Genomic DNA, 20,338 nt, shown 5'->3' on the forward strand with positions numbered 1-20,338 from the left:
TTACGTGAAGATACTCTGACTGTGTAGGAGGTCAGCGCCCCTAACCCCCACAGTTTTCCAGGGTCAACCATAATTCATTTACTCTTTCATTCACTTGATAAACATCTATCTTATTATGTTCTATGAGCTAAGCCCTGACTTCATGGAGTAAACAAGGTCCCTAATCTCGGAGAACTTATAGCAGAATAGGCAGAAAATGAGCAAGTACAACAATGGGCAAGAACAGAATGAAAAATTATGAACACTGCTCTAAAGAAATGAGAACTGTGAAAATGGACAGGGAAAGCCTATCTGAACTGAATGGTCACGGAGGAGCTCTCTGTGAGACGGTTAAAACTGTGACCCAAACGGTGACAAGACATCACCCTGAGGTAGAACAGCAGGAATACTGCAGACAGAGGGACTGTGAGCCTGCAGGCCCTTAAAGTCAGTACTTGTGTGGTGAATTGTAAGTCAAGAAGGAAGGCCAGTGAGGCCGAACTACAGCAAGTAAGGGCAGGAGGGGAACAAGTTGAGTCTGGGAGAGTAAGCAGTAGTCAGACCACAGGTAGGCCCATTAAGTTCAATGGGAAGCTACTGATGGGTTTTAAGAAGGTAATAAATGATATGACTGACACTTTAAAAAAAATCACCCCAGCTGCCTGACTGGTGTGGCTCAGTTGGTTAGGTGTCGTCCTGAAAAGTGAATAGTTGCCGGTTTGATTCCCAGCCAGGCCACATGTCTGGGTTGTGGTTTGGTCCCCTGTTGCAGACAGTATGAAAGGCAACTGATCACATTTCTCTCTCACATTGATGCTTCTCTCCCTCTCCCTTCCCCATCTCTAAAAATAAATAAAATCTTTCCCAGCTGATATTTAGAAACTGGAGTAAGAGGAATGTATGCAAACAGATAGATTTGATAGGAATCTACTATTGAAGTCAAGGTGAGAAATAATGGCAGGCTGGTGACAGGGAAAAAAGAATGAATATGACATGTACTGGGTGACAGCTTGATACGAGATTATGATCTGAGAGGATGAAGGAGAGGAAATATCAAACTGACTCCCAGATTACTTGCTTTGAGATGGAAAGAAGATGTCAGGTACAAGGGTAAAATTTCGTAAATGGTAGAATATATGACTCGCATAGTATCTAGCATAACAACAGAAGAAACACTTTTACATCTTTATTTTTACCTTTACTTCTGAGGGTGGCAGCACTAGGAGTAGTTGAAGGGTGGTTATACTAGTAATAGAATTCAAAAGCAGGGTTAACAAGCAGGCAGACACTAGGGTGGTGCTCACAGCCATTCATAGCCATGCCTCCCGACCTTCAGATCCACATGTAACACCCTCCGTTTGAGTGTGCACTTTTAATCAATGTAATATGGCAAAGACAATGATTTGTTACTTCTCTGACATCCATCCTGCTCGCAGACAGTCTAGAGACTCTCCTTGTGCCCAAAGTAAGCAGCCATTCTGGGGAAGCTCAAGTGACACGGAACTATAGTGGCTTCTAAGCACTAAGAGTGGCTCTAGTCAACAGCGAGCAAGAAGCACAGCCAGCAGTCCTGCAACCACGAGAAAACTGAATTCTGCCAACAACCCGAGAGAGGGTGGAAGTGGATTTTTCACCAGTTGAGCCTCTAGATGAGAACACAGGCCAGGTGATGCCTTGACAGCACAGGACTCAGTTAAGCTCTGCCTAGACTCTAGATGAAGAGAAACTATGGGGTGATACATGTATGTTGTTTTAAGCTGCTAAGATGGTGGTAATTTTTACGAAGAGATAACTAATACACATACCAGTTTAGGGTGTGGAAAACAAGAAGTGAAGGATGACTCCAAAATTTGGGGCTTCAGCAAATAGAAGCATGGAGTAGTCACTGACCAAAGGACACTGGAGCAAGAACAGGCTCAGGGAAAGCCCAATCCTGGACACACTGAGTTTAAGATGCCTGTTAGCCAAAAGATGGAGATGTCAAGTAAAGACATGAAGATACGGGTTCTGGTGAAAAGTCCAGGGTGCATATATAAATTTGGGAGTCACAGTCAAAGAACCAAGATATTACATGACATCACGAAGACAGTGAATATACATTCTCACAGAGGGTGGACCACAGGCTAAGTCCACGGGCACGTCATCATTCAGAAATCAGCTAAAAAAGAAGCAGCTGAGGAGGCTGAGAAGGAATAATATCAAGAGATTGCGGTATTCTGGAAGCCAAGTGAAGAAAGTGTTGAAAAGAGCGAGAAGGGAATGGCTATATCACATGTTGATGAAAGATTAAATAAGATGAGATTAAGACTTTAAAATTTAAGATTCAGCACTTCAGTCACATGAGCCACATTTCAAGTGCTCAATAACCACACGTAGCTAGTGACACGACAGTGTAAATATAGGACATTTCCATCATGACCAAAACAGAAACTGCCCACTGGACAGCTCCAATATACAGAAACAGAGGACGTAATAAATGAGCACAGATGTCAGTAATGGCTCACTGTGGCGGGGCAGGCTTACACAAGTCCTCGTGATAAACTCTATCTTTCAGAATAGAAAGAGGAAGCAAGGCCATCAGCTGAGAAGAGAGATAGGAGAAAATGTACCAAAGATTTGAAAAGAAAAAAGAAAGTATTTACTTCTGTTCTGATATTTATTATTTCCTCCTTCTACTGACTTTGGGCTTTGCTCTCCACCTGCCCCAGTTCCTTTAAGTGTAAAGTTAGATTAGTTGAATTTTTTCTTGTTTCCTGAGGTAGGCCTGCAATGCTATGAATTTACCTCTTATGACTGCTTTTGCTGTGTCGCATAGATTTTGGATTGCTGTGTTCTCATTTTCATTCATTTCAAGGTAACTTGATTTCTTTCTTGATCCCATTGTTAGTCTATTCACTATTTAGTAGCATGTTATTTAGCCTCCGTGACTTTGTGAGTTTTTCAGTGTTTTTCCCCCCTGTGGTTGATTTCTAGTTTGAAACCATAATGGTCAGAGAAAATGCTTGAAATGATTTCACTTTTCTTAATTTATTGAGACTTGTTTTGTGTCCTAACATGTGGTCTATCCTAGAAAATGTTTCATGTGCACTTGAAAAGTATGTATATTCTGCTGCTTAGGGGTGAAATGCTCTGATTAAATCCATCTGATCTAGTGTGTCATTTAAGGCTGCTGTTTCCTTGCTGACTTTCTGTCTGGAAGATCCATCCACTGATGTCAGTGAGGTGTTAAAATTCCCTACTATGACTGTACAGTCAAGCCTCAGTTCTTGAACACCTCTGATCTTGAACAATTTGGTTCTTGACCAAGTTGTTCATGGAAAAAATGTCTCAGTTGTTGAATAAAACTTCAGTTCTCCACCTAACAAACCACTCATGCTGATACCTGTGTGAACAGTCATGCACCTCTCAGGCGACAAAGGTGACTTGGTTTTTGAAAAAACTGCTTCACAAACAGCCTTCCTGAAAGAATTAAGTCTGAGAACTGAGGTTGTACTGTATTACTGTCAATCTCTCCCTTTATGTCCATCAAGACTTGCTTTACATGTTTAGGTGCTCCTGTGTTAGGTGCATAAATGTTCACCAGAGTTACATCCTCTTGTTAGATTGTTCCTTTTACCATCATGTTGCGTCCTTCTTTGGTTCTTACTATAGCCTTTGTTTCAAAGTCTATTTTGTCAGATAGAAGTATTGCTATTCCAGCTTTTTAAAATTTCCATTTGCATGAAATATCTTTTTCTGTTCCTGTGTGAATCTTTTGTTCTGAGGTGGGACTCTTTTAGAAAGCATGTATGTGGGTCTTGCTTTCTTATTCATTCAGCTATCCTATGTCTTTTGATTGGGGCACTGAATGCATTTACATTTAAAGGGATTATTGATAGGTACATATTTATTGCCATTTTGTTCTTTTAACTGTTCTTTCTCTATTTTCTTTCTATTTCTTAAAGCAGGCCCTTTAACATTTCTTGTAACGCTAGTTTGGTGGTAACAGACTCCTTTAGCTTTTTCTTGTCTGGGAAGCTCTTTATTTCTTCTTCAGTTTTAAATGATAGCCTTGGTAGGTAAAATAATCTTGGTTGTAGGTCCTTGCTTTTCATCACTTTGAATATTTCATGCCAACCCCTTCTGGCCTGAAATGTTTCTGTTGAGATCAGCTGACAGTCTCCTGGGAGCTCCCTTGTAGGTAATTAATCAGCCTTTCTCTTGCTGCCTTTAAGATTCTCTCTATGTCTATAATCTTTGGCATTTTAATTATGAGTCTTGGTGTGGGTTCTTCGTGTTCATCTTGTTTGGGACTCTCTGTGCCTTTCTCCTTCACCAGGTTAGGCAAGTTTTCATTCATTATTTCTTCAAATAGGTTCTCGATTTCTTGTTCTTTCTCCTCTCCTTCTGGTAATATTGTTATGCTTCGTGTTGTCCCAAAGGTGCCTTAAACTATCTTCATTCTTTTTAATTTTTTTCTTTTTGTTGCTCTGATTACGTGCTTTCTCTGCCTTGTCTTCCAAATTGCTGACTCGATCCTCTCCTTCATCCAGATTACTTTTAATTCCTTCCAGTGTATTCTTGATGTTGGATATGGTATTCTGCATGTCCAACTGGTTCTTTTTTATGATTTCTATGGCCTTTTTTATGAAGTTGTTGTTCTTACTAAGTTCCTTGAGCATCCTTACAACCATTACTTTGAATTCTATATCTGATAGATTGGTTGCCTCTATTTCATTTACCTCTTTTTCTGGAGATTCCTCCTGTTCTTTCATTTGGGGCCTGTCTCTTTGTCTCCTCATTTTGGCTGTCTTTTTGTATTTGTTTCTATGCATCAGACAGATCTGCTATGACTCCCAGTCTTTGTGGGTGGCCTGACGTAGTAGGTATCCTGTGGGACCCAGCGGTGCAATCTCCTTGATCTCCTGGGTTGGGTGCTCTAGGAATGTCCCTTGAGTGAGTTATATGGGCTCTTCTATTGTAATTGAGTCTTGACTGCTATTGGCCTGTCCATGCATAGGATCAACCCTCAGTCTGGCTGACCTTGAGGTACAACCCTGACCACAGTGTGCAAACTGCTGTGCAGGTGCTGACAAAAAAGAAAAGCAGTCTCGATGTAGCTACTTCTGCACTTCCTTCATTATAAGAGTCCTCTCCAGCTAATCTTTAGTTAGTTTTTCAGGGTGACTGTCCCTCAGTTTAGTTGTATTTCCGGTTTGGTCTTGGCCGAGGTGTGTCCAGGGTCTACCTACTCTACTGCAGTCTTGAAAAATCCTAAGGTTGTTGTTTTTGTTTTTGTTTTTAATAGTCCACAGGTCTCTAAGGTTCTATTCATTTTTTTTAATATTCTATTTTCTCTCTGTTCAGGCTGAGAAATCCCTATTGTTCTGTCTGCAAGTTCACTGATTCTTTTCCTCTGTCCTTTCCATTCTGCTGTTGAACCTATTTACTGAGATTTTTGTTTTGGTTATTTTTCTTTTTTTTTCTTCCTTTAAAAAAAAGATTTTATTTATGTATTTATTTTTAGAGCAGAGAAGGGAGGGAGAAAGAGAGAGAGAAACATCAATGTGTGATTGCCTCTTGAGCACCCCCTAATGGGGACCTGGCACACAACCCAGGCATGTGCCCTGCCTGGGAATTGAACTGGTAACCCTTTGGTTCGCAGTCCAGCACTCAATCCACTGAGTCACAGCAGCCAGGGCTATTTTGGTTATTTTTCAATTCTAAAATTTATTTTTTTATTTTTCTTTATAACTTCTGTGCCTTTGGTGAGACTATTTTTCATTTGTTTCAAGAGTTCTATAATACTCATTAAAGCATAATTCTAGTAACTGTGTCATTTTGGTGTCAGTGTCTCTTGATTCCCTTTTCTCATTCAAGTTTAGATTTTTCTGGCTGTTAACATGACAAATAATTTTCAATTGAAATCTGCACATTCTGGGTATCATGACATGAGATGATGGACCTTATGTAAATCTTAGGGCAGGCCTCCCTGACACTTATCCAGTGGGAAGGGAGAAGGCTGATTCACTGCTGCCCTTACTGCAAGATGACAGGGGCAGTCCAGGCTTCCTACAAAGTCTCCACTGATACCACAGGGGTGGAGTCCTCACAAGTACCTGATGAAAAAAGTCCCAGTTCCTTAATTGGCCTTCCTTAACACCATCCTACCAAGGGGGTTAGAGCACAGTAGGTCTTGGCAAGGGTGGAAATGTAGAGTCTCCCCTCAGACTTTGCTGTCAGGGGTTTGGGTGGAGCCCCAGTTCTGTGGTATCTGGCTAGAGTAGCAGCGGGGTTACTGTATAAAAGGTTTCTGCCATGCTAATAAGCTGCCACCTTCCTTGTCCTTGGTCTAGATAAAACAGGTTTTTTCTGGGGCTTTTTCAGCACGTGCCTACTGGCATTTCCAGATTGCTAATTTTTTAACATCAAGTCTTGGATACAGGAGACAAAGAAAAAAGCCCTTGGAGTCTACTGGTATGTCATTCTTTGGGTCCAGAGGCTCCTAGCCAGACTGCCTTCCTCTTTCTATCTTTCAGTTTTCTCCTATTTGTTTTATAGATAATTTCCAGCATTCTTAACTGTGCTTACCACAAAGAACAGGAAAAAGAGACCTTCACTTCTTTATGAGCTTTTATATTTCCTTTTTCTATTTCTAAAGGAGTATCTGTTGTGTTCATTTACTCTGTGTTCCTTTTAGATTTGTCTTCAGTTCTGAAATTACTTTAAAATTCTTTCCTAATGTCTATCATCTGTGAATTTTTCTTCTTATGATTACATTATTCTTTGATGTCTTTTGTCATTTTCTTACTGTATTTTAGTTTGTTTTGGAATATTAAGTTATAATTTTCATCAGTTTTATGAGCATATTTTTCTGCTGTCTTTCAGGTACGAAAAGGTGCATTCTACTCCTTATTCTCTTTGCTCTTAATAACTTTCTATGAGCTCTGACTATGATGTTTTTCTCTTGATCAATTTTAAGTAAAATTACTTTTTCCTGTATTTTTACAGGAAAGGCTTTGTTTGGGATAGTTTTCTAATTTCTCAGCTCTCTAGCTCCCCCTTCCACTGTAGTTCAGTGTTTGAAATTGTCTCTATTGCCCTTATCCTGTTCAATTTGAATTCTCTTCCCAGCAGTTTCTTCTCAGTGTGGAACTTTCTCCTGTAAAGAGACTTCAGCTGGTTCATTTTGAGAGTTAATAAGTCATAAATTGCTCCAGCCCCTTCAGATCCTACCACGGATCCCCTGAAATTACTGCATTACTAGAATATGCAAAAATCTCTCCAATTCCAGCTGCTATTTTCAAATAGCTGGCTGCACTTCCCAGTGAGTCTCTTCTGGGAGCACTGAATTCTGCGGGTGGACTCGCTGCTCCCCTACGCTCACTCCCACACAGATGCTGACGCCGCACAGGTTTTGCAGCTGCCATTGGTTTAGCCCTCCCCATCTGTGTAGCTCTCACCAAGTTTTGTTATTTGTGACCCATGTGTTTGTGTGTCTTGTAGTTGTTCAGTGCAATTTAATGACCTTCTTTGGGGGCCATGGTGGGTGGGGGGGGTTCAGAAACTATGCCACCACTGCCATATTTCCAAAATCCCTTAAAGAACAGGTGATAGTTTTTAACAACCTTCATTGCCTAAAAAACACTGCCAGCACAAAATCAGCATAAGTGTTGTTAAATTTGTCCCAAAAGTCAATCTCCATAGTTAATTCTGCTATGATAACATATATCCTCCTTTCAAGATGAGTGGCAAGAGGCCAGCAAACTGACCTTGAACTCTGGGAAGTATTAGACAATGACATAATTTCCACTAGTAAACTATACATTCAAACATTTGACCTATAGATATGTTAATTCAATGAAGAGATAAAGTAATCCTCTATTTATATAGAACCTATTATTTGTACCTAAAGCAAAACAATGAGAGACGATATCTGGAAAAGATGCATTATTGTTTATTACAATGAATTCATTGTAGCTCACAATTCCAAAAACTAAGGATATGTCAAAAAAAAAAAAGTCTGGAATACTACTACCAAAACATTAACAGAGATTTTCCACCGGGTAATGGAATTCTTTTCCTTTTGCTTATCTCTACTTTATACATTTTCAAAATGGAAAGCTAAGCCTCTTGCAAAAGCGTTTGAAACAACTTACGCCAGAACCATGCTGTAATCTGAGTGGTTGAACATGTATCCTCCAATGACCCACATGATGTTTCCACTGACCACAGCTTTGTGAGAGGCTCTGGGCAGCTTGGGGTTAGAATATTCCTCCTGCGTCCAAAATGACTGGTTCGCCGGAACAGGAATTGAACATCCAGGACCTAATAAAATGTAATAAATTAGCTTCACAAAATGCAGCTTCTATATTATTGCATTTCAAATTTAATCTTTTAAATGTAACAAATGTCTAAAGAATATTCAGTCTTTCCCCCTTTAGCATCTAGATATCAGACAAATCCCTTCAATTTGTGCTTTTAATTTACTCAAAGCTAGAGACCAACAATAATCTCTCATAAAATTCAAAATCACATACTTTTTAATGATGAACAGCCCTCAGAGAACAAAGGGATTAATTCAAATGAAAAAAAACCTTTAAAGCTAAAATGTAAAGACTAGTCCCAGGAGTAATAATACAAGCTACCCGTTTCCTAGAAAATCAAGTAACTCCACTCTTGGGAGATTTGGCCTTTGTTGCAACATTTGCATGGTGCCAGGTACTCAAATACTTCAATTATTTACCTCCTTGAGTTCGGCCAAACCAAACAAACAAAGCATTTAAACAAGCACATTTCCTTCCCCAAAAATGTAGTCTGAGGAAGAGATAAATGTATAAAGAAAATCACTAAATCAGTACCACTGTTATCACCCACCCCTAAAAAGAATTTGCTAAAGCTTCTTTAATAATTTTTATCTGCAGATAACTCCATCAGCTGACTACTGTAGAATTCTACTCTATAGTGAAAGTTTCCGAGGAGACACTATCATTGTCAGCTCTTGTCCCACCTCCCAGCTTGGCTCTCTGCTATGTCTTCTTAAGGCTAAGGCCAAGTTGAATGAATTGCAAAGAATGTCAAACCCCTCCCCATTCTAAAGAGACTACAACCACACACCTATGAAATTCAAAGATTTCTAAGAAGCTCAATAAAGAGATGTGAAAACCTAAACACTACCTGGCATGTGAATAACATAGAAGGTATGGATGCTAGAAATAAAGTCGATCACAAGTTATTAAACTAGAAATATACTGTAAATTCAAAGAAAAATGAAAGAAGTTCCTACCCTGCCACCCTGAGAAACAGGAACACCCTGTGACATCACTGGAGTTGCAGGCGCCTCGATGAGGAAAACCGCAGTTATTTACACAGTGGGGAATGTCACATGCTTCACCTGTCCAGTTTTCGGAACATTCGCACTGGATGGTGTTGCTGCTGTTGCTGATCTTGCACTCTCCTTGGCCTGAGCAATTATTCGGACACATGTCAAAACTATAAAAACAGTGGGAGAAAATTAAATCAGAACAAAGAAACACTTGGAATAATTTAGCAGAACTTCCTCCTACAGAAGGTTTAAGAATGTCACTGTCTCTCCGTTCCCAAGCCAGCTGCAGTACTTACCACTCAGCCTAAACGGGGACACCCAACACTGCACAGCTAGGGCAAGTAATGAAATTAAACTGAACTTGTTGGATTCTCTTAAGAAGAGACAAGTTTTAAAAATTACAAAGAGAGAAGAGATTCTTGCAAAATGTCCAGGCTTTGCTTCTCATGTGTGGCAAGACCATCCTATTCCTGGTAGCCCACAAATGATGAGCATTACAAAACTGCCACATGCATACTTGCAAGTTTGGAGAGGAAAAGGGCAAACGAACTGCCAACAATAACTAACATCTGATGGTATATATATCCCTCTGGATGGTTTCTGAAAATTTAAATAATTTGTTAAGGATTATTGCCCAGATTGGTGTATTTAAAATTCCTTAGTAAGTGTATCTACTCACTTCAGATGGAAGAAAAGGCCAGTTTAACTTAATATAGGAGTTTAACTATAATATGTCTCATAATAACCTGACTTAAGAGAACTGTATTGACAGCACTTTGAAAAGACATAAATCAAATTGTAAAAAGGGGGAGGATAACTGAACTATCAAGATACTTTAAGAGTACAGATTTCTTCTAAGATCTGTAAAGAAAACCAAAAAGAAATTTTATAGCAAAACATGTCAGAATATCAGGAAAGAGTTGCAAAAACAAGCTAATTAATGTTCATGCTTATACCCAAATATCATTTTATGATATATTTATAATAAAATTTTGTAAATATTTGTACACAGTATTTTTATCATTTATATTATAATATGATCACTGAATTTGCCTACTTTTCAAGTTCTAGTAAGCAGAATGAAGAATTTGGTAAGAAAGCTGAATGACACTCCTGTAGGTCTCTAGAAAGCGGTTCCTAATACATACACATAAGTAAAGCTTCAATAAAGGTCAATAAAGATTTCATCTTTATTAAGAAAAAGGCCTTGTAGGGCAAAAGTTTATAAAGGGAAAGTCTAAATTTCAGATTGGACTTGTTATACTCAAATAGCCACAACAGTCACACTTCATTTTCATAAAAGGCCTAAAAGAAAAGCAAGGTAAGGCAGTTCCATCATGTGCTCAAACCTATGCCTTATACCAAGCATATGTCGAATATCTTCTTACGGACACACTTATTAACCACACGAGAGAACAGCACATAACCAACACTTAATAGTTATTGAAAAACAAAAAGGAGGAGGTAATTCATACAGCCTCTAAACTAAAGGAGGGAAAGTATAATTTCAACTTCCCCTTACACTTCAACCTCTCCACTCAAATGCCTTGAGGCATAGGTTTACTTGAAGTGCCAAAATTAATACTGAGCACTTTTTAGAGCCGTGAATTACATAACATCTCAAAACACAAAAATTATTTTTGTATCTCTAAAATGTAAAAATGGCCAGTAATATATCAAAATGTCTGCTTGTTGAAGTAGTAAGAAAATTAGCCTAACTTTCTACGTTTAAAATATGACTCAGAGTGAGAAATAAGGTACAGTGCCCATTTGTGTAAAAGTAAAATGTAACTATTTGTTTTTTCTTCTTTTAAAAGAAAACTAGAAAACACCTGAGAAGCTGTGGGTGCACGCTCCAAGGGCCCTCTAGCTGCCGTTAGCCCCAAGCTAAGATTCAGTGCAACCTGAGGACCCCAGGAAAATGAACGACAGTGTTTTATGTATGTGCTTCTGGGCATTTTTCTGGGATAAAAACCATCATTTTATTTGGCTTTTCACAGGGCCTGGGACCTCTAAAATAGTTTATGATTCCTTTTAAAGAATAGAATAGAGCCTTGGAGCCAAGAAGCTAATAAAATTTATGATAACCTCATCATTCATTCATTTAACAAATACTAATTCTGGTCTCTAGGAAAGATCAAGGCTTCTCCCTACTCCAGTCAGGATAAGAAAAACATGCACTCCTGAGGAAGATACTGGCAATAGAGCAAGAAGAGCTCTCCAGTGATGATGAGCAAAGGGCTTCCAATGTCAAGGGGTGCTTGAATTGCCTTCTCTCCTGGGGTGCTCACTCCCTTGAGTTTCTCTTCTCCCCCAAGGCTGCTACTGCCTATTAGGCCCCATTTAACAGTGAAAACTGTGCCCTCTAGCCCCTGACCTAGGAGTCTACCCAGAATGGGGCCTACGTGAATAGCAAGTGCAATGCTACTCAGAGGGTGGACCACAGAGAGAGAGCAGCAGCCAGGAGCTATTCAGAAATACAGATTCTCAGGCCATGGCTCTACTGAACTACAATCTCTGGGTAGATCCCAGGAATGTGCCTTAATAAGCCCTCCAGAAGATCCCTGTGCATGTAAAGTTTGAGAAGCCCTGTCCTTAAACCCACATCTCCCCTTTCTCCCCTCCCCTGCAGGGAAGAAATTCAGAGTGTCTGTTCTTAAAGCCATGACTTTCTAATCTTCCATCCCTACCAGGCCCTGGACTCCAACCTCCCCAGCTAGGGCAACCTAGGGCCTCCTCTGCTTACGCAACCCTCTGTCAGCTTCCTCCTTCCTGAGACTTTCTTCTCTGGGCTTGTGTGACAACAAAGCCCACTGGCATTCCTCTGCCCCTTAACTGCCTCTACTATTCCTCTCTTCACTGTGCACATGCCCCATAGGCTAGTCAGGCACTGTCCACATCCCAGCGATTCCCAGATGACATCTCATACGCACCCAGCCAAACTCATGAGCCTCTCCCCTCAACCCAGCCTGCCTGTGTCACTAAAAATCATCTTGCTAGTACTGTGATAAGCTGCCTAGGCTGCCAAGTCACACACCCTGGGCGCCTGAAAGACTGAATCACCGTACTAATCAAGATAGAGAAGGCTTTAAATCAGTCTGAATAAATATTGAGATCATGAGAAAATGGGCAGGAAAAGAACCCAACATAAAGGTTACATACGGAGGTGACTGCCTATGCCAGGAGCTGGCAAACTTATTTTGTAAAAGGCCAAATGGTACTTTAGGCTTTAAGGGCCACAGAAGCTCTTATCACACACCACTCACTTATGACACTTTATGAATTTAACTACTTATGAAAAGTGAGCCTCTCTCCTTCTATCACAACAAATTCCAAAAGCTGCCAAAGTCTGTCTGTCTACGTTTCCTTTGTAACCTCAACTAAGTTCTCACCAGTGGTCCAACCACTGAGTATATGAAAATTACTAGTATTTGTTAAATCATACTTAGCAAAAAATCCCCAATGTTTTCATCCATTTTAGCAAGAAAATACCCCTCTCTTCCAGAAGCTCAACAGCAGCAAGGTCTGGGTTGAAACTGTGGCCCCAGGACTTCGACAATGTACTTTACTGTTTCCCACTAGTTTCCTCAATGACAAAATGAATAGAAAAACAGTGCCCCCATGTCAGAGTCTTAAAAAAAAAACTTTAAATGAGAAAATACATTTGAACTGCTTCGCACAATGTCTGGCACACTGTAAGCCCTCAATGTATGTGACTATTACTGTTAAAACAAAGTATACAGTCTTTTAAATAAAATCACAAATATTAGACATAAATATCTTACTTGTAAGTGATATTAAATCCGGTCAAATTATAAGCAGCATCACTAAAAAAATGCAGCAGGGCATAACCTGATGTGGCAACCACCTCAGGGACAGTCTCGTTGCTGTCTCTTTCAGGAACGATGAGGCCACTGAAATGGAAACACATTTCTTATGAAGGGAAACAATCGCAGACACATCACACAGCAGCAAACACAAGTTCGGAGCTGGAATTCATCCTTATGATTTAAAAAGCCACTCCCAGGAAGAAGGGAGCTTCCTGTGATAAGTGCATGGTACGACCCTCTCCGCTCTGGGTCCTCTGAGGAACAGATCTGAGTCTTTTGCTAGGCTCTCCTCTATTCTGGGTTATATTTCTATTAAGATTTGAAATTAATGGCCCTATTCTTTTTTTAATAAAAATTTTGATATTGCTTCTATGAAAAATTGAGTGAACCTTCAATATAATTACAGAAAGTAACAAACTTTGTCAAATATATAAAAAGTAAAAATACAAGTAAGTAGGCTTGGTAAACAAACACCCATAATCCCAACACTATTAGCATTCTGATGTATTCTCTTTGCCTAATTGGCAACAGATTACATACAGCTTATATTCCATTTCACCAGTAATACGCTATAAGCGTCTCCCATGCCACTAAAGTTCCTTCAGAACTTTCCTTGTCTCACTCAGACTCGAGCACACAAAAATACTTGCTGGGTGCCTGGAGAGGGAAAGAAGTACCAAGTCAAAGGGTCTAAATGATGCCTCTAAGGTTCCTGACCCATAATACCAACTTGCTCTCAACAAAAGACGTGCTGACTTGAAATCCCATCAGTAAGGAATGAAAGGGTCCATCCCACCTTACTCAGCCAACAAGTAAGGTTACCAGTCCTATTTCAGCTTCGCTAATTATTAATAAGTGCAAAGTGATTTTTAAATTCTGATCCTGAGTTTCTTTCATACTCACGATGTAAATCATTTTTCCCATGTTTACTTGCCTTCTGCATACTTCCATATGCTCACATCTTCTGCCCAATTATTGAGACCCTGTCACCAACACAAACACCTCACTCAGTAAAAAGCCTAATCCTTCCAGGCCCTATGCAGTCTGCTCCACACACACAGGACACCACACAAGAACAAACACCTCGCCCATTATTCTCTTCCTTTCACCCATTTGACCCCTGGCATGCTGGCCTCTTTGCTCTCCCAGAGGACACACCAGGTGAACTCCCACCTCAGGGCCTATAACAACGTTAAATGCTCATTCACTGTGATGTAGCAATTCTATTTATTTGTAAAAGAAACACTTGCTTGAGTGCACAAAGACAATGCATGAGAATCCTCACTACCACACTATTTAGAACGTCAACAGGTTGAAAACCACCTACCTATCTATTTCCACTCATCCACAGAGAGTTGGTTGAATGAATCATTACATCTCTGTAGGTCTGCAGGACTAACAAGGAGCCTCATCAAGGCATTCTGATAAGTGGGGGCAGGGGCAGCTGCAAAACAATAGGCCTAGTATATGTGTACATTTATGTATTTAAGTTCACATGGAAATGACTGGAAGAATACATAAGCAGGGTATGAGGGGGAGAAGGGGACAAGAGTTGTATTCAATGAGAGGGTTTTTTTTACGATTTTTATTTATTTATTTTTAGAGAAAGGGTAAGAGAGGGAGAGAAACATCAATGTGTGGTTGCCTCTTGCACGCCCCCTACTGGGGACCTGGCCCGCAACCCAGGTGTGTGCCGTGACTGGGAATTGAATTGGCAACCCTTTGGTTGGCAGGCCAGCACTCAATCCACTGAGCCACACCAGCCAGGGCTCAATGAATGTTTTTAATACAAAGACAGAATGCTAGGAACCCAAGGACACTGAAGGTGCTCCAGAGGTTACAAAACAGTGAAGAATCTTCTCCTATATATTCAACTAACAAATATTTACTACTATTTATATTTGTTCCACTTACATATGAGGCACCTAGGAAGGCATCGAGAATACAACAGTGAAGAAGTCCCTGCCCTCGGGAAGTTCACCTTCCAAAAACAACAAATAGGCCTAGAAGCAGCCCCTCCCCTTCTGCACCAGGTGTGTATACATAATGCCAGGCAGAGAGAAATGCTATGAAGGGAAATAGAGCAAAGTAAAAGGACAAAAGGTGCTACTTTAGACAGAGCAGACAGGGAAGGCCTCTTGGAAGAGGTGACATTTGATCAGAAACCAAAAAAAAGGTTTCAACCATCATCACACTTCCATCAGTTTTATGCACCTGAACCCCCTGAAATGCTGAAGGAGCAGGTACTTACAAGAGCAGGGCCACCTAGAAATGGGTTTGTCAAAAGCAATTTTCCCATGAGAAACTGGCACAGAGAAGGACGGGGAACTTCTGTCACAGGTGGGAGACCCTGCACTCTGTTATCCTAGCACAAGCTTCAGGATCAGAGATGTGACCTCCGATCTTTGTTCCACTGGCCTGGGCATGTTGCCGACATTCGTGAGCCTCAGTTTCCTCAAATGCACAATGAGAGAAATCCTATTTTCATCACAGTGATGCAGTGAGAATCAAGCTATTAGAACATGTAAAGTGCTTAAGCAGTGCCCCACACTAGGTGCTCAATAAGTGATAGCTAATGGTATTTATTTTTTATGTGTGGTGGGGACACTCTAGCGTGCAGGACAAACGGCAGCATGGGTGTAGGGAGAACACATGACAGTCACACAAGGGATGGGAGGGCCATCTGCACTGGACAACCACGATAGTAGACCAAGGGACCAGCTTCCCAACTGTCAGAGGAACTTAGGCATTTGCATCTTTTCACTTCAAAAACTTGAAATTGTGACACCTCTGGAATGTGCTCCTTTCTCCTAGTGTAAAAATAAAACAACTAGTTTACAACAAAAATAAGCTTCTACAGAGTAAATGAACACACATACAGCCTCTACCCAGTGTGGAAGGCAACGAAAGTGTGTGGGTGAGGAAGTGATGCTGCAAGCGTCCATTCGACTCCACCCTGAGCTGCCCTGCACCTCCCTATCCCCTGCCCCGAGCAGACAGATAAACACAGACGCAGCTTAGGCCACAGCCAGTTGTTCCACTTGAGTAATCAAGAACTGCCTAGCCTGGGTTTCTTCATAATCTTGTATTTTAAACACAGAGTTTTTAATTGTTTAGAACCACTTTTGAAAAGCACATAACTAAAATATTTTAATTCACCATAACTGTCCCAGACAGACAAGGGCTCTCTGAATACACCTACGACACAACCAGTCTTTACCAACTCCTCCACAGGTGGCAAACACAAGGCCCTCGGGCAGAACCCGGCCCTCCACCTTGTTTTATCCAGCCCGGCACCTTGTATCTAACCAGTGGCAGCACCAACCTCCTTGCCCCTAGTTAAAGAGTAGCTACATTTATACAGTCCTAAAATTACATTCGGCCCTTTGAAGGCAACTGTGAGGCTGCTGTGGCCCCCAGTGAAAATGAGTCTGACACTCCTAAACTACATTACATAAGTGTACTAGTACTCCTTTTTTGACGCACCTGTCTCCTTTCAAGACTATATGCTCCTCACCCTCACCAGTGTGGCTCAGTTGGTTGGGCCGTGTCCCGCACAGCGAAAGGTCATCAGTCTGATTCCTGGTCGAGGCACATGCCTGTATTGCGGTTTTGGTCCCCAGTTGGGGCGTGCAGGAGAGGCAACCAATTGATGTTTCTCTCCCTCTCTTTCTCCTTCCCCTCCCCTCTCTCTAAAAATAAATGAATACAAATCTTTCACTACTTTTCTAACTGTGCCATGAACTGACCACAGTTTCAGTTGGGTGCTGGACAGACTGACTGACTCCCACTTTCACAAGGCCTCTTCTAAACAGCTCTTCACTTCAGTCTAAACAACTGCCTGGCCTCAGCAACATTTGACTTTCTTAAAAAAAAATCTCTAAAAGCAATAGTGTTCTTTTAAACAATGCTCTCAGAGAGTAAAACTGCTTCATCACCACTACCACCTCTGCGTCTCCCTAGGAACAGATCCTAGCAGAACGGCTGCTCCGCAGTGGTGCTTCGTTTGTGCATCTGTCGGAGTGAATGTACCACCGAGTCACAGTGCTGTGGAGTTGGAAGAGACTGGTTCCAGTGGTCCTCCAAGTTGTCTCGTAGTGGAACTGTGTTTATTAAACACAACTTTATTCAGAACTTCAATATATATAAAAGATAAATGTGATCAACCAGTTTGAAGTCAAATTCAACTTTACAGTTTGCAATTCCCCCCCCCAAAAAAACAGAGTGCAACACCTCCACTTTAGGTTTTAGAAGCTGAAGTCTAGAGCACTTCAATGACCTGTGCAAATGCACACAGAGACTGGAGCAGAACTCAGAGGAAAACTCTACATCTTCTGAATCCTGTGGGATTCTTCCTTCCTTGACTAGCTGAAAAATCTGCCTATAGGCTCCCTCCACTCCAGTCCCCCCCAGGACATCACCACTGGCTTGCTCCTCTAGTCAAGTCCTCCAGACTCAACGGCACCCCTCAGCTCCCCATCTTGTGACAGGGCCTTTCAGCCTCAACAGTGGTTTCCAACTTGTTTGCATACCTCTGCTTTAGAGGCTTTGTGTTTCAAATAAATTTCAGTTTTAAAACATATCTTTCCCCACTATAATTTCCAAAAAGTCATGCTCAAATATTATGCCACAGATGAAACTTTAACATAATCAATGGATTAATTCATACTATCGTTAACCAACTTTATTTTGTAGAAACCTAAAATTTCTCTTGGTATCTGTACATATACTTTGGCTTCTCTCTAAAGTCGTTAATTAGAACAATGCCAGCCTTCTGCTTGTTTTGCTGTTGCTGCTGATTCACATGTCTGTTCATCAAATACCCAGTCCAGGGGAACGCGGAACTGATGGTGTACACCTGCTTGGCAGAAGTTCGCACAGCTAATGGCAAGCTGACTCAAAGTGCCCGGTACATAACAGGGGCTCCATTAATGTGGACTAACAAACTCAGTATCAAGTGAACCCCCAACAAGTACTGTTATGATAACATCATACTATAGGCAGTTTTGGGGCTTATGCTAAAGTTTGGTGTGCCTCTTGCTATAATGCAAGGTAGGCTTCAAACTCTCACATAAAGATATGCATGGCGCAGCACTCAGCAAATGCCATTTTAATGCTTAGCATGGCCTAGCCATCCTGCTGTTTGGCTTCGTAAGTGCATCTTTGAAACTGGCTCTTAATTCAAAGATATGTAAGAGAGATTTCTAAGCCAAAGGGAGGGAAGAAATACAAGGACACTAGTCCCCTGGTCTCCTGTGCCCTTGGGCCACTCGTGTACTGTTTACTGTTACTTCCTCACCCATGAGATTAGTCTCATGTGAGGAATACAAAAATATTTGCTGAATTGATTTCTATTTAAAGTCAAGGAAAGAAAATATTTGAGGGAAAAATATCTAGACAGTGAGCTGCAGATGAAAAACTGGAAACTATGGCTCTCTAAGGAGATGAGTATTTTAGAGAAATATTATTTTATAAGTCTTCCATCAAGTAAAAGGCAGAAAAATAGAACGGATTTGAATTCTCATGTGGTCAAAAAGATGACAACACATTCATGTATCATTAATAAAAACTAAAATGCCAAAAACAATCCAGAACATATATGTGGTATTAAGCTATTTTAACTACTACATAGATTATACTTATTGAAAACAAAATTGCAATACATAATTGGCATACTCCTCATTTTCCTCAGATAACCAGTGTTCATTTTCTGTGTATTCATCCCAAAATTTCCCCTCATTCATATTAATGCACATACATAAACATACACACACATCTCTATATCTGAATTCAACAAATCCCTCCTGAAGGCCTATGTGATGGGGAACACAAGGATTACGATGAACGTAATCCCTGATTTAATTTTTTCACAGAAATATCATTATTCAATATATTACTCACAAAACAATTTTAAAATGTAAACTTCACCACCCCGAGGGGCAGATGAACGACGCTGCTACCACGACTGTGCAGGGCAGGAAGCTGAAGAGAGGTCAGGCACTCTACCCAGAAACTTACCCAGTGGCTACAGGAAGCCAAGTCAGGCCTCCAGAAATAGTACTCTTTCCATGAAATCATGTGTTAAGGGATAATAAAGGTGAGTCAGTAAGAACGCAATCCAGGAGATACACGTTTGAGTTCGGAAACCGTATGATTAACTACTTATATGAGTGAGCTTACCTAAAGGCAGCAATTAGTGGTGCATAAATGGAGTCCCCGTCATATACATATAAATGGTCCCAACTACACTCTGTAGCAAAATGACTGAAGCGAAGTCTCATTATTTTATTTGGCCTGGAAAAAAAAAGTAATTTATAATAATCATAACTATTAAACATTTGAAAAAATATATAACTAGATTTTTAAAGAATTTACAGAGAGAAGAAATTAATAGTGAACAGTATTCATTTGTTTGTCAAAGATTTACTTAGTGTTCACATATGTGCAAAAGACCACTAAACATGCAATGATAAACAAAACAGATACGGTCTATGCCTCCTTGGGCCTTACGGTCTATACTGGGGCCACTCATTAACAGCCTCTGAACCAACCCATTAGCCCTTCCATTTCTGCACTTCCTTATCCAACTGAAGAGTCCATACTACACACCATTTCACAAACACAGCTGCCAGTTCTCTACACTCACCTGCCCTTCTGACTTTTCACAGAACTACCTGGCAAGAGCATTGGTCTAGAGGAAAACAGGTACCTGCTTTGCCTTAGACTGAATCCAAAGAAAACTAAGCCGTGCCAGAAAAAAGTCACACCATTGACAAGGTTAGTTCCGGTCACTGCTCACCAACTGCAAACAGCCCTTCAATTCTCCCAGCAGTCCTACAACTACCTCTCTCCCTCCATAACTGTTACTCTCAATTACTATTTCAACCCATTCGGTCCCACCTCCCTGCTTTTGAAAATCACCCCAGAATCTCTCAAATTCCCATTTTCCAAAACATACATCTACCTTCTCTTCCTTCTATCTCTCAAATATTTACCATCCCCCTCTCTTCTGGAACTTCCACATCCATATTTAAATCTTCTTAAGTATCATGTATTTTATCAAAAACCCCAAAATATTAAAAGCTTCAGATCCCAACTCTCCTTCTAGCTATTACCCCATCCCATCCCTTTCTCCTCTAGAATGAACCTCGACAGAGGACTTTACTTTCTCCATTTTCTCTCATCCCACTCACCATTTCATTCTCCAACCTGGTTTCAGCTCCAA

The 20,338-nt window shown here is 40.6% G+C and overlaps 1 protein-coding gene across 1 annotated transcript in view; it reads right to left on the reverse strand.

The window, feature by feature from the left end:
* The window catches only part of ATRN (attractin), a 165,075-nt gene that overhangs the window by 113,915 nt on the left and 30,822 nt on the right, over nucleotides 1-20,338 (reverse strand). Inside the window, exons 3-6 of the mRNA XM_028523925.2 lie at nucleotides 19,294-19,407; nucleotides 13,069-13,197; nucleotides 9,245-9,450; nucleotides 8,118-8,286 (exon numbers count right to left, since the gene is read on the reverse strand). Coding sequence (XP_028379726.1) covers nucleotides 8,118-8,286; nucleotides 9,245-9,450; nucleotides 13,069-13,197; nucleotides 19,294-19,407 — 618 coding nt within the window. The remainder of the gene's footprint in view (nucleotides 1-8,117; nucleotides 8,287-9,244; nucleotides 9,451-13,068; nucleotides 13,198-19,293; nucleotides 19,408-20,338) is intronic.

The sequence above is a fragment of the Phyllostomus discolor genome, chromosome 9, assembly GCF_004126475.2.
Source record: "Phyllostomus discolor isolate MPI-MPIP mPhyDis1 chromosome 9, mPhyDis1.pri.v3, whole genome shotgun sequence".
In the NCBI taxonomy this organism is placed as follows: domain Eukaryota; kingdom Metazoa; phylum Chordata; class Mammalia; order Chiroptera; family Phyllostomidae; genus Phyllostomus; species Phyllostomus discolor.